This window comes from Anabrus simplex, chromosome 1 (assembly GCF_040414725.1).
Source record: "Anabrus simplex isolate iqAnaSimp1 chromosome 1, ASM4041472v1, whole genome shotgun sequence".
Classification (NCBI taxonomy): Eukaryota; Metazoa; Arthropoda; class Insecta; order Orthoptera; family Tettigoniidae; genus Anabrus; species Anabrus simplex.
In genome coordinates, this window is record NC_090265.1 from 1698470919 (window position 1) to 1698485993 (window position 15075).

Sequence of the window (15075 nt, forward strand, 5' to 3'; positions counted from 1 at the left end):
TCATTCCTGGTTGCCAGCGTTTCGCCCTCGTGTGCTAGGCTGGGCTCATCAGTTGGTACCTAGCACACCTACCAAGACGCATGGCTAGTGCATACCGTGGAGGCCACTGCGTAGGCCAATTGTAGCCACCGGCAGTGCCAATGCACTATGAGACACTCTCACTACTAAAAATTGATGCCTGCTAGGCCATCAGATAATACAGATGTTGATTCCCATAGGGAATCTGTAATATTTGTTCCGAATGAGTAAATTTATAATACCAATATAAATGGTCCGTTATTGGACATTATAAATTTTCCAGCCAACTCAATCCTGGTTGCCAGCGTTTCGCCCTCGTGTGCTAGGCTGGGCTCATCAGTTGGTACCTAGCACACCTACCAAGACGCATGGCTAGTGCATACCGTGGAGGCCACTGCGTAGGCCAATTGTAGCCACCGGCAGTGCCAATGCACTATGAGACACTCTGTCTCACTACTAAAACTTGATGCCTGCTAGGCCATCAGATAATACAGATGTTGATTCCCATAGGGAATCTGTAATATTTGTTCCGAATGAGTAAATTTATAATACCAATATAAATGGTCCGTTATTGGACATTATAAATTTTCCAGCCAACTCATTCCTGGTTGCCAGTGTTTCGCCCTCGTGTGCTAGGCTGGGCTCATCAGTTGGTACCTAGCACACCTACCAAGACGCATGGCTAGTGCATACCGTGGAGGCCACTGCGTAGGCCAATTGTAGCCACCGGCAGTGCCAATGCACTATGAGACACTCTGTCTCACTACTAAAAATTGATGCCTGCTAGGCCATCAGATAATACAGATGTTGATTCCCATAGGGAATCTGTAATATTTGTTCCGAATGAGTAAATTTATAATACCAATATAAATGTTCCGTTATTGAACATTATAAATTTTCCAGCCAACTCATTCCTGGTTGCCGGCGTTTCGCCCTCGTGTGCTAGGCTGGGCTCATCAGTTGGTACCTAGCACACCTACCAAGACGCATGGCTAGTGCATACCGTGGAGGCCACTGCGTAGGCCAATTGTAGCCACCGGCAGTGCCAATGCACTATGAGACACTCTGTCTCACTACTAAAAATTGATGCCTGCTAGGCCATCAGATAATGCAGATGTTGATTCCCATAGGGAATCTGTAATATTTGTTCCGAATGAGTAAATTTATATTACCAATATAAATGGTCCGTTATTGGACATTATAAATTTTCCAGCCAACTCATTCCTGGTTGCCAGCGTTTCGCCCTCGTGTGCTAGGCTGGGCTCATCAGTTGGTACCTAGCACACCTACCAAGACGCATGGCTAGTGCATACCGTGGAGGCCACTGCATAGGCCAATTGTAGCCACCGGCAGTGCCAATGCACTATGAGACACTCTGTCTCACTACTAAAAATTGATCCTGCTAGGCCATCAGATAATACTGATGTTGATTCCCATAGGGAATCTGTAATATTTGTTCCGAATGAGTAAATTTATAATACCAATATAAATGGTCCGTTATTGGACATTATAAATTTTCCAGCCAACTCATTCCTGGTTGCCAGCGTTTCGCCCTCGTGTGCTAGGCTGGGCTCATCAGTTGGTACCTAGCACACCTAGCCGGTGGCTACAATTGGCCTACGCAGTGGCCTCCACGGTGTGCACTAGCCATGCGTCTTGGTAGGTTTCTAGGTACCAACTGATGAGCCCAGCCTAGCACACGAGGGCGAAACGCTGGCAACCAGGAATGAGTTGGCTGGAAAATTTATAATGTCCAATAACGGACCATTTATATTGGTATTATAAATTTACTCATTCGGAACAAATATTACAGATTCCCTATGGGAATCAACATCTGTATTATCTGATGGCCTAGCAGGCATCAATTTTTAGTAGTGAGAGAGAGTGTCTCATAGTGCATTGGCACTGCCGGTGGCTACAATTGGCCTACGCAGTGGCCTCCACGGTATGCACTAGCCATGCGTCTTGGTAGGTGTGCTAGGTACCAACTGATGAGCCCAGCCTAGCACACGAGGGCGAAACGCTGGCAACCAGGAATGAGTTGGCTGGGAAATTTATAATGTCCAATAACGGACCATTTATATTGGTATTATAAATTTACTCATTCGGAACAAATATTACAGATTCCCTATGGGAATCAACATCTGTATTATCTGATGGCCTAGCAGGCATCAATTTTTAGTAGTGAGACAGAGTGTCTCATAGTGCATTGGCACTGCCGTTGGCTACAATTGGCCTACGCAGTGGCCTCCACGGTATGCATTAGCCATGCGTCTTGGTAGGTGTGCTAGGTACCAACTGATGAGCCCAGCCTAGCACACGAGGGCGAAACGCTGGCAACCAGGAATGAGTTGGCTGGAAAATTTATAATGTCCAATAACGGACCATTTATATTGGTATTATAAATTTACTCATTCGGAACAAATATTACAGATTCCCTATGGGAATCAACATCTGTATTATCTGATGGCCTAGCAGGCATCAAGTTTTAGTAGTGAGACAGAGTGTCTCATAGTGCATTGGCACTGCCGGTGGCTACAATTGGCCTACGCAGTGGCCTCCACGGTATGCACTAGCCATGCGTCTTGGTAGGTGTGCTAGGTACCAACTGATGAGCCCAGCCTAGCACACGAGGGCGAAACGCTGGCAACCAGGATTGAGTTGGCTGGAAAATTTATAATGTCCAATAACGGACCATTTATATTGGTATTATAAATTTACTCATTCGGAACAAATATTACAGATTCCCTATGGGAATCAACATCTGTATTATCTGATGGCCTAGCAGGCATCAATTTTTAGTAGTGAGAGAGAGTGTCTCATAGTGCATTGGCACTGCCGGTGGCTACAATTGGCCTACGCAGTGGCCTCCACGGTATGCACTAGCCATGCGTCTTGGTAGGTGTGCTAGGTACCAACTGATGAGCCCAGCCTAGCACACGAGGGCGAAACGCTGGCAACCAGGAATGAGTGGGCTGGAAAATTTATAATGTCCAGCTGAGAAATTATATTTTATCGCATTAGTGTGCTCATGGTATTTTATATTGAAGTTTCTTCTGGTTTGCCCAATGTAGGACTTGTCACAGGTATTGCATTTGATCCTATAAACTCCTGATTTAAAAAAATTGCTGGTCTCGTTGGCCTGCCTCGTGGTGTAGGGGTAATGTGCCTGCCTCGTACCCGGAGGCCCCAGGTTCGATTCCCGGCCAGGTCAGGGATTTTTACCTGCATCTGAGGGGTGGTTCGAAGTCCACTCGGCCTACGTGATTAGAACTGAGGAGCTATCTGACGGAGAGATAGCGGCCCCGGTCTAGAAAGCCAAGAATAACGGCCGAGAGCATTCGTCATGCTGACCACACGACACCCCGCAATCTGCAGGCCTTAGGGTTGAGCAGCGGTCGCTTGTTAGGCCAAGGCCCTTCAAATGCTGTAGTGCCATGGGGTTTGGTTTGTTTTGGTTTGGTTTGGTTTGGTTTGGTTTGGTTTGGTTTGGTTTGGTTTGGTTTGGTTTGGTTTGGTTTGGCTGGTCTCGTTGATATGTGAGGTATTGTGTTAAATGTTCATGTTCGTATTGTTGGTTTTGAAAGCTATTTTAATGCCTTCTTTCTTTAAGATTTTAGTTATCTTGTAAATATCATTGTTGAACGTGAAGGTGGAAAATGTTAGATGTCAGGTTATTTCTTTTTTGAGGGTGGGTTTAGTGCGATGTTTGTGTTTATTGAAAATCCTTTCTATAAAATGATTGCTGAAACCGTTGGATTTTGCAATTCCGCGGATTGTGTTTAGTTCATTCTTTAGATCCTTCTTGGACATGCTGAAAGCTCGAAGAACTAGGTTATTGTATGTAGCTTGTTTTTGGGACTGGGGATGCATTGAATCTTGGCAAATGGTGGAAGCTCTTTGAGTAGGTTTTCTAAATATTTTATAACTTAAAGAATCAGAGTGTCTAGTGATAGTTAAATCTAGAAAGGTTTTTTTTTTTATTTGATTCAGTTTCTAGTGTGAATTTGATATGAGGATCAATACTTGAGTCTTAGGCGGGTGGAGGAAGCGTTAATTGATTTTTCGTACATATTTTCGGAAACATCGTCAACATACCTGGCCCAGAAGTGAATGATTACAAATTCATTGTCAATTTTGGTGTATTTGAGGAAATCTAGGTATATTTCTGCCAAGATGCCTGAGGCTTATGATCCCATTGCCAAACCGTCCTGCTAGTATATGACATTGTCGAAAGTGAAAAAGGTGTTGTTTACAACTAGATTTAATACTGTGATGAAATCTTGTATCTCTAGTTTGCTGAAGTGGCTGTTTCTGTTCAAATTGTTTTCAATTATCGGAATTAGTTTTGATACTTGTATGCTTGGGTACATATTTACAATATCGAAAGAGTGAATAGAGTAATCAGGTTGCATATTGAACTTGTTTAGTTTACCTACTAGCTCTGATGCGTTTTTAATAGACTTTTTAGATAAAAATTGAAATTTTTTTCTTAAGAAACTTTGGATGAATTGTGCTATTTTGTATAAGGGACTTGGGGAGACATGGGTTCATATTTATGAGTTTGGATTTTTCCTGTTCAGTAAATAAAAATGAAGTGTTCTTAAGAGTTTAAGTAGTCTTTGAAAATTTGGGTGGAGTCTTTTTTGATTATAGAGAAGGAGCTATCTGTGAAAAAGTTTGTTTGTTTTATTAATATATTCTTTTTTATCCATAATCACTGTTGCATTGCCTTTGTCGGCTTTGGTTGCAATAAGTTTGTTGTCTTTGATTTTCTTTTTGAGGGCGTATACGTGCTTTTGTTCAGCTATTTTTCCCCTATTTTTGAGATCATTCGTGGGGTTGGTTAAATTGGAGAGGATGTTATTTAGTTTCCTTTTAACATCGGTTCTAACTTCATTTTGTGTATCTTCCGCATTTTGCTGATGGCTAGCTCTGATTCTGTAATCATAATGGTGGCTATGTTGAGGATGTTCAAATTGGGCCAGTTGTGTTTAGGTCCTTTGGCTAAAGTTGAGTGTTCAAATTCACTTAAGGGTGTGTTTGATAGATTTACGATAGGTGGGTGAAACTGCTTACAATCGTCCATGTTTCTGTTGAAGTTTCTAATTTGATTGTTATGTAGTTTGGAGTTTTTTAACCTGTTAAGTTTTTCTCCAAATTTGTTGTTTCCTGGCTAGTTTGTGGAATCATTTATTTTCTACTTGGTGATAGAAAAGTGTCCATTGTGCGTTTGAAAGTAGTTTAGTCGCTGCGAGGTGAGCGTCATATAATTTCTGATTTAAAAAAGATTTCTTCCTATACAAAAATTTAATTTTGTTCCTTAACCATATTTTGTTGGTTTTGAGTTCTGATGGTTTGGGGTGAGATCCGATGTTTCTTTTTATTGCTTTTTAGAAAATAGGTGTCGAGTCAAGCGATATACATTGTTTTAGGAAATCGACGTCTTTGCGTAATTTGGCTATCTTTAATTTAAGGTCTAGATATTGAAATTAAATGAAATAAGTTCCATAATGATAGATCCGTATTGAACTGTGATTGCAATAGAGTAAATTAATGTATTATTTGGGCCCACCTTTTCAATACAAAATGTAAATAGTTTAAATTACATAAATGATTAGGGACTAGTTTCGACCTAGTACTAGGTCATCGTCAGCCTAAAGCAAAATTAAAACACAAAATATCGAAGAAATTAAACAATGTAAAGACACGTACGGTTTCGTAAAAGTACATACCATGCGAGATATTGTGCAGCACTATGTTAAAAAATAACTCTCTGAAAGAGATTCATAATAAGTCCAGTGCATATTAAAAATATGTTATAGAAAGGAATCCTTGAGTTGCCGGAATATATCTGGCTCCTTTAAGATGCAGGTATCCAATTGAAGAACCACTGAGCCGAAGTTACGTCATTTATTTATGAATAAAGTCCAGTGCGCACTAAAAAGATGTTAAAGAAAGAATTCTTGAGTTGCTGGATAAGGAGATTAGAATATGCTGACTCCTTTAAGACACTGGTATCCAATTGAAGAACCACTGAGCTGAAGTCACGTCTTTTATTTACGATTAAAGACCAGTGCGTCGTGTAGGATTAAAAAGTTGTTAGGGATGGAAATATTTCAGTTGTTGGTCAAGGAATTCAACATAAGCTGGCTTCTTAAATTTGTTGCTGTATATTCGAAGAACAACAGAGATGAAGTTACGTCGTTTTTTAAGATATTCATAGACGTAAAAACACATGGATGCTGGAAAGGCTCTTCAGTTTTTTGGAACATGAAGGAAGGTAATTTAAGACAATCAAAATATAATATTAAAGGTCCGATTTTTCACTCTATTTATAGTACTTTTCTTAAACAATCTTCCATATTCCCACATCCCTCAGCCCCACCTTAATATCCTCTTCCCCCTCCCCTTTTCTTCTCCTTCCATTATTTTTCTCCCTTCACCTCCTCAAGATTTCCTTTGAACCTCACCTTCCCCCATTTCTCTCTTCAGCTTATTACAACACGCATTAATTCCCTTTTGACATATTTTATTTAAATATTTTCTTCCACTTGACCAAATTTCTTTCTTTCTTTCTTTCTTTCTTTCTTTCTTTCTTTCCTTGCTGTCATTTATTCAGAGTGAAATGTATGGTCCGCATTGAACTGCGAATTTCTATCCACCTTTATTTAACTCCATATTGTAACAGTAAATGTGGTACTTCGGTAGAGATGAAACGCAGGGCGTGTACCATTCGTTGAAGTGCATACAGAGGGAGAGGGTTTGTTTAAATAAATCTTAAAATTTTTTTTCCAGAGTTTATTAAGAAATTGAAAGTAATGTCACCTCTGTACAGCGGATACAGTAGAAAATGTTCCTCGTCGTATGGCTGGCGATGTCCTTGGATTCCGGCAGCTCCATTTTCCATATCAGCGAACCACCATTCGTCCCCCGATGGAAGTTCTAGAAAATCCATTCGATGTTTTGAAGATCCATGTGATGTTAATGAATGGCATCGAGGTAGTCCTTGTGAATGGTGAACATGAATGAACATCGTTAAGCCCTGGGGCGAGTTAATGTAAAGGCTGCTTCTGCACAGATGAGAGGAACGTTTATAAATGGTTTTAACAAAGTTCAAACACAAAATGTATCTTTATCACACGGTGAAATGTCACTCAATTTTGTCCCGTGTTAAGTGAAAGAATGCCACTAGACTCGAATAAGCATGTAAGATAATACTCATAAAATAAAAGTCCACTCGAAACTTATCGTCGAGTTTAACAGAGTCACTTAAAGTTTGTGGCACTTGGTACAACGTAAGGTAATACCGCATGACTTAGTTCTTTGAAGCACTGTTCAACATAATTCATTGAAAATAAAGATGTTCCACTCGTGAATTAGAACTCATTCACGTATTGAAAATAACATGAAATCAAAAGACGAAATTAATCGAGTATTGACAGTCCTTGGTTCGACTGTTCGTAAACTGAATGTTCGCAGAATTGAAATGTGCTGTTTATTAGAATTGAAATGCACTGTTCACACATGCACAGTTCACAGTTCATGACCTAAAATATTGACACAGTTCATGGAATGGTAAATTAAATTTGGATTCAAACACAGTCTTATAACTCGAAGTATTTAGTACTCGGTAAGGAGCAATCAGTTCTAAGTCCTGTCCATAACATAAAACTTCAATTTCAAGCACTCGAAAACGTTTGCGAGTCTTAGACACTCGTATAGAGTAACAGTCAATAGATAATATCCAGACGATACACAATTCATCTCACGTCCTATCGGAGTAAAAAGTTGTCACAGTATAAAGAAATCTGCATAAGTCCATATTCAACACGATTAGGTTAAAGTCCACAGACTTGAAACTTAATAGCGGCTTCACGCTCGAACACGGTGCCCGCGAACCGACTGTGCGAACACTATAGTCTAGCGTGCACATAGATACTCCGGCCACACACTGGCATCACACTCTGGCAACATGCTGTAACACACTGCAGCGCACTGCAGCGCACTGCAGCGCACTCTAACATGCTGGAACACACACTGGTCTGCTGAGCGAAGCAGTACGTATTTATATCTCATCCGGGCCTCCACCCCTTGTTCCATAACTTTATCGTCCCAAGTCAGATTCACGTGAAATTCGGCAGGAACATAGCTAAGGGATCAAGTTATATGGTGATGTTGTTCAATTTGTTCAATTATTATCGTGGGAAAAGTTATTACCCGTCGAAACTCGAAGAACATTCTACATCAGTCTAGGCTCTGTAGTGCGGCGAGGCATGCTGTGACGTCACCCGCTCACTACGTCACACGTGCACAGCTGTTGCTCGCCGTCCAGTCAGTCCTTCGTAAGCGGCCCGGAGCGTAACACGTAAGTTTTAAAATTTCTATGACGGGGACTTAGTTTGTACCGCCGTTACCGGTACAATATATGTTAATCCTCCTCGCGTAACATCCATCGTCCTTCAAGATTCTAGAAACAGAAGAGCTTTCTTCTAGCATCTTACTTTGCATCGACATTTATTTGAAGTTTATAAACATCTTGAGAAGACAATGTTATGATACTGTAATTTCAATTGATCTCTGAATGAACAGCAGCATCGCTTGAAAACCAACCTTTTTCGATTTCCATGACCAACAACTTAAGTATTACTTTTACAACTTGTTACTTTTATTCGGCGCACGGGACCTTTTTATGGATCTCTATTTTTTAACATAATATAGCGCATCTCTGGATTCCTAAGCCTCCGCGAACAATTACCTTCCTTCATGTTCCAAAAAACTGAAGCGCCTTTCCAGCATCCATGTGTTTTTACGTCTATGAATATCTTAAAAAACGACGTAACTTCATCTCTGTTGTTCTTCGAATATACAGCAACAAATTTAAGAAGCCAGCTTATGTTGAATTCCTTGACCAACAACTGAAATATTTCCATCCCTAACAACTTTTTAATCCTACACGACGCACTGGTCTTTAATCGTAAATAAAAGACGTGACTTCAGCTCAGTGGTTCTTCAATTGGATACCAGTGTCTTAAAGGAGTCAGCATATTCTAATCTCCTTATCCAGCAACTCAAGAATTCTTTCTTTAACATCTTTTTAGTGCGCACTGGACTTTATTCATAAATAAATGACGTAACTTCGGCTCAGTGGTTCTTCAATTGGATACCTGCATCTTAAAGGAGCCAGCATATTCCAGCAACTCAAGGATTCCTTTCTATAACATATTTTTAATATGCACTGGACTTATTATGAATCTCTTTCAGAGAGTTATTTTTTAACATAGTGCTGCACAATATCTCGCATGGTATGTACTTTTACGAAACCGTACGTGTCTTTACATTGTTTAATTTCTTCGATATTTTGTGTTTTAATTTTGCTTTAGGCTGACGATGACCTAGTACTAGGTCGAAACTAGTCCCTAATCATTTATGTAATTTAAACTATTTACATTTTGTATTGAAAAGGTGGACCCAAATAATACATTAATTTACTCTATTGTAGATATTGAAAGGCTTTCTGTTTTGCCTGGTAAGCTGCATCATCAAGGGTTAGATATTTCATGTTGTTGGGCTGTATTGAACTGAGATTACATAAAAATTATAAACAGAAAAGTTTTCCATCTATTCAATACATAATTATATTTACAATGCATGTATTTACATTACATGGGACTAGTTTCAACCATACTCGGGGTCATCATCAGCCGTATTTAAACAATACACAATATTTGACAAAATCCTAAAACATGTTTCAAAGCAGTAAGAACATTATGAATATATAATTAACACTATGATGTGTGGTTGAATTAGGCAAAGTGCTGTGGAGCTCAAAATATTGCAAATGAAAATGAAATAGTAGGAATGACATAAGTGAGCAATATATAATATGAGTACATCAAACACGTTAAAATGTCTGGGTATAAAAGTACAATGAGGTGCTCTATGTTGTAGATCAACTTGAGTAAAATTTGGATCCCACTGGTGTCTGGTTGGCCATTTTTGTTCTGTACTTAACATCTCTTTCACATGTACACGACCTAATAGGTTGAAAGTCGATTTTTATTACAATGCAGTCGTGAAAATTCAATATTCATTGAAAAGGTTATCAGCATAATTTCTTCATTCCAGCAAGCCAGGTGCAGTTATATTAATGGAAATTTATTTTGTGAAACACAAGGAATTCAAGTAGAGAGGGTAATAGAAAGGTGGTAAGTGATTAAGGTGAAAGCAGGCTAAGAATATAATGGATTGCTAAAAAAAGAAATTGGATGATATTACAGTGTTCTCCCTAGGACCTTTTTGATGGGCACCACCTGACCGTTTTTACAGACCACCCGGCTAACATTACCTAGATGTATGTGCAATTTACATAATATTAATACATATTCAAGACATTGGATGTTCTAAATCAAAACGTAAATACTGTAAAGCTGTTTATTTAAATGGTAAATCATTATTGTCAGCGTAATTGTGTCTATCACATCGAAGTTTAAATGTTTAGCTTGACTACTACGTAGTCTTGTGTGCGAGGGGTGTCTGTATTAGCGTGGAATCATATGCAAGCATTTGCTTCCACATCAATCAATCAATCAATCAATCAATCAATCAATCAGTCAATCAATTAATCAATCAATAATCTGCATTTAGGGCAGTCACCCAGGTGGCAGATTCCCTATCTGTTGTTTTGCTAGCCTTTTCTTAAACGATTGCAAAGAAATTGAAAATTTATTGAACATCTCCCTTGGTTATTTCAATCCCTAACTCCCCTTCCTATAAACGAATGCTCGCCCCAATTTGTCCTTTTGAATTCCAACTTTATCTTCATATTGTGATCTTTCCTAATTTAAAGACACCACTCAAACTTATTTGTCTACTGATGTCCTCCCACGCCATCTCTCCACTGACAGCTCGGAACATACTACTTACAAACCATCAGTCTCATTTTTGTTCCATATTGAAAACAGCGATCTCACTTATTTTACAAAGGATTATATTTATTACCCCACCTATTCAAAACAATTGTATTGTATATTTATTACCCCACCTTGTATTGTATAGGTGGGGTAATAAATATACTCCTTTTGTAAACTAAGTGAGACATACCACTTATTTTTTTTTTTTTTTTTAATTTAATTATCCTTGATATCTATGCCTAACATACCACTTAGTCGAGCAGCTTGTCTCCTTTCTCCCAAGTCTTCCCAGCGCAAACTTTGCAACATTTTTGTAACGATACGGCACTGCACAGCAACCGAATGGTTCCTGGTGTTACATGATTATGAATGAGCAGTAAATCACTGAAAGTTCAAATTATTCCGTTATGTCTTGTTCGTAATAACACTAAAATAGTAATCAGTTACTTTTACTTCATTACTTCCTAACTCTGCTAATAAGATGTAGATCTTTATTGATAAATCCCTCAGCGACATGGACTATTAAAATGCTACAGTATCCATTGGGCAGAGGAATGTAAGAAAGATGATTGGAAAAGGTGTAGCCTCAAATAAAAACTAGTGTATATGATGTTAGAAAAGTAGATGAACCACATAAAGGAAGTAGTTTGTGTGTGAGAGGTTTTATAATTTATTGTATACAGTAGGTCACATCAATGTGTGTTTTTTTCTACTCAGATAGTACCTCTTCCCAATGCCTTAGCTACTTTCCAATCAGCCTCAGTTAATTAGAATGTAGAAGAGTTGTGGAAACTGGAGAAGAAGTAAAGAGAAGATAATCTCTCTTGGAAGTCAAATTTCAGATTGTGTTTCATACCTGTGTCTGTTTGGCCATTTTTGTACTGTACTCAAGCATTCTTCGGCTTGTACTATAATTAGGCACTCAACAACATGATCTTATAAGCTGAAAGTCTAGTACAATGTTGTGAAAGCTAAGATTTCACTGTATGACCTCCTGTTTAATTTACATATTCATTTGATGGCTTTACTGTTATTCTAGGTTTGCTTGAAACATTCCTCAGGATACTGAAAACACCTCCACCTCAGGCAGAATATTCTGCAGTTGTAGAAGTTCTTAACAGGATTGTAATACATGGCACCGAGAACTCACAGTTGGGCCTTAAATTGAAGAGCAAGTAAGTACAGTTCCTTATGGATATCGTCTCCAGCAGTTTTTAATAACCTTTATTAGAATTGAAGTTACATTTTGTTAACTAGTGGTCAGTATGCAGCCAAAATTAATTTTTTTCACATTAAATTATTCCTCATAACAACTGAAGGCTTTTGTTTTTAAAAGGCTGTGTTGCATATCTTTCACACTTTTCAGAAGATTGGATTAAGGTGATAAAATGAGTGCAGGAAGATAGTGCATATTCTTCAGAATTGTAATGGACATAATAATGAATTTGATTTAAAGAAATTTAATGCTTCAGCTTGCAGTGATTATAATTTTCTCTGGGGAAGCACCAGAAGAGAAGGTACGACATATGTTTAATGAGTGTATTTGTTAATTTAAGTGTTGGACTGTAAAATAACTACATCAAAAGCAGGCGTTATGACAACCAAAGTGTAAGAATCCAGTTGGCATCTTCCTGGAAGGAACCAAGCCAGAGGAAGTGGAATACTTCATGTACTTTGCCAGTATATTGACTGAGAACCACAGGTCAAGGAAAATGAGTGAGTGGCTGTATGCTTTGGGTCACGTAGCTGTTACCTTGCATTCGGGAGATAGGAGTTTCAAACCCCAGTGTCGGTAACTCTGAAGATCATTTACCATGGTTTCCCATTTTCACATCGGGCAAATGCTGGAGCTGTAACTTAATTAAGGCCACGGACACTCCCTTTCCTATCCCATCGTCGTCATAAGACTTACCTGTGTCATGCGATATAAAAAAAAAAAAAATTCAAGAAACTGAATAATGAACAGAATACAAAATGGGATACAGTTTTACCACCAAGTAAGGAATTTTATCTGGTACTACAAGGTATTATCTAAAGCTAAACATCTGCTCTTCAGCAATTATTTTGTCCCAATATTCTTATATTGGAGGGCTGGCTAGTGAATGCAAAGCCTGAACAAGTTCTGCATGCTGTGGAAATGAGAATGCTGTGATGGAGCCTTGGACTAATACCATTCGACCATGCAAGGAACAGTTGTATCCAACAATGTCTTGGAGTTACTCCAGTTGTTGCGAAACTACAGCTTAGATGGTATGAACACATTGTTTTCTGTGAAGAGTGCCTTGTAGCAAGCATAGCCATGGATCGATGGAAGGATTGCTTCAAGTATGACATGGAATATGTGAACACCACGTGAGAAGATCTTTTGGCTCGGTTTAAATGAAGACATATGTGCCGACAAATGGATCCTGCCATTGTGTTGAACAATGCCAGGAAGAAGAATCCTATATGGACCTGTGCAATCTGGAGAAGAGACAATAATTATAAGACTGCAAAGTGCTGAAATGAAGTCCAAAAAATAAGACTGGACGGAATCAGAAACAAACATTTTTGAGATTTAGGCACAGATAATTGGACCTCTAAAGAAATTCATTGCAAGATTATGACTGAGGAATTTTAGTCACCGGGCGAGTTGGCCGTGCGCGTAGAGGCGCGCGGCTGTGAGCTTGCATCCGGGAGATAGTAGGTTCGAATCCCACTATCGGCAGCCCTGAAAATGGTTTTCCGTGGTTTCCCATTTTCACACCAGGCAAATGCTGGGGCTGTACCTTAATTAAGGCCATGGCCGCTTCCTTCCAACTCCTAGGCCTTTCCTATCCCATCGTCGCCATAAGACCTATCTGTGTCGGTGCGACGTAAAGCCCCTAGCAAAAAAAAAAAAAAAAAAAAAAAAAAATTTTAGTCATTTAAAATGAATGATACCAAATAGACTAGTAAGATAATGGCTGGATTGAAATGTGGAAGGCATGAGACCAAGAGTAAGACCAAGGAGAATACGTGATAATGTTGTGTGTTATTTTGCTTTCACAGTGATTGTATTGATGTGCCATATTTACCCCTTTGACTGCTACTATAATGCCTCGCGGTGCTTGTTACATCACGGTGACTGCTTGCTTTCGTGTTTCTGCTTCTTGTGTTGTACGTATGAAAAGCTGTTGTGAAGGGCGAGTAGGGGACTTAGCAGAAGAAACAGTAGACGGGGCGTTAGACATTGGCGTATCGTGTGGAGAGGAGTCTTTACTTAAAAGGTATGGTAAAAATGTTCCACCTTCACAATACTAAAAGTATTTTATTTAATTATTTTAATAACATTTAAAAATTATGGACATGTTTCATCTATCTTGTAGACATCATCAGCTGAAAAGTTTTAAGATTAAGCACAAAGGACAAGGAAAAAAACACATTAAAATAATTCGGACTGCGAAATGTGTCACTGAAATGGTGAAGAATGTGCTGAAATGTTCTGAGTACAACACTTGAATACTGTTCATCATCATCATCATCATTTCCCTTTATCCAGCTGTAGCCGGGTAGGGGCAAATATGGTTCCTCTCCACTTTCTTCGGTCTTTCCACCACTCCTCCTCCAACAGTGTGCCAGTCCAGGTTTCTTTCTATAATGCTGCGTTGGATGGTATCCTTCCATCTCAATCGTGGTCGTCCACGGCCTCTCCTTCCTTGGATTTGCATTTCCATCACCTTTTTTGGCATTCTTTCGTCGCTCATTCGCTTTATGTGCCCAAACCATCTTAGCCGGCTCTTCTCTATTCTATCATTCATTTCTTCCACTCCAATTACTTCCCGGATTTTCTCATTCCTTATTTTGTCTCTTCTACTCTTCTGTATCATACTCCTCAAGAATTTCATTTCGGCTGCCTGTATTCGACTCTCATCCTTCTTTGTCATTGTCCAAGTTTCTGCTCCGTAAGTTGTTATGGGTACGTAATACATCTTGTACATAGTATCCTTTGCTTCCATTGGCACATCTTTGTCCCATAACATATTTCTTACACTATGATAGAAACAACTTCCAGCCTGAATCCTTTTACTAATCTCAGCATCCAGTCGAGCATTCTCCATTAATTCACTCCCCAGGTATTTAAACGTTTCCACTACTTCCAGGGGCTTGTCTGCAAGTCTAATCT

At 39.2% G+C, this 15075-nt stretch overlaps 1 protein-coding gene across 1 annotated transcript in view; it reads left to right on the forward strand.

Annotated features, from left to right (window-relative positions):
* The window catches only part of LOC136863856 (serine-protein kinase ATM), a 570640-nt gene that overhangs the window by 72583 nt on the left and 482982 nt on the right, over window positions 1–15075 (forward strand). The window contains exon 5 of the mRNA XM_068226546.1: window positions 11971–12106. Coding sequence (XP_068082647.1) covers window positions 11971–12106 — 136 coding nt within the window. The remainder of the gene's footprint in view (window positions 1–11970; window positions 12107–15075) is intronic.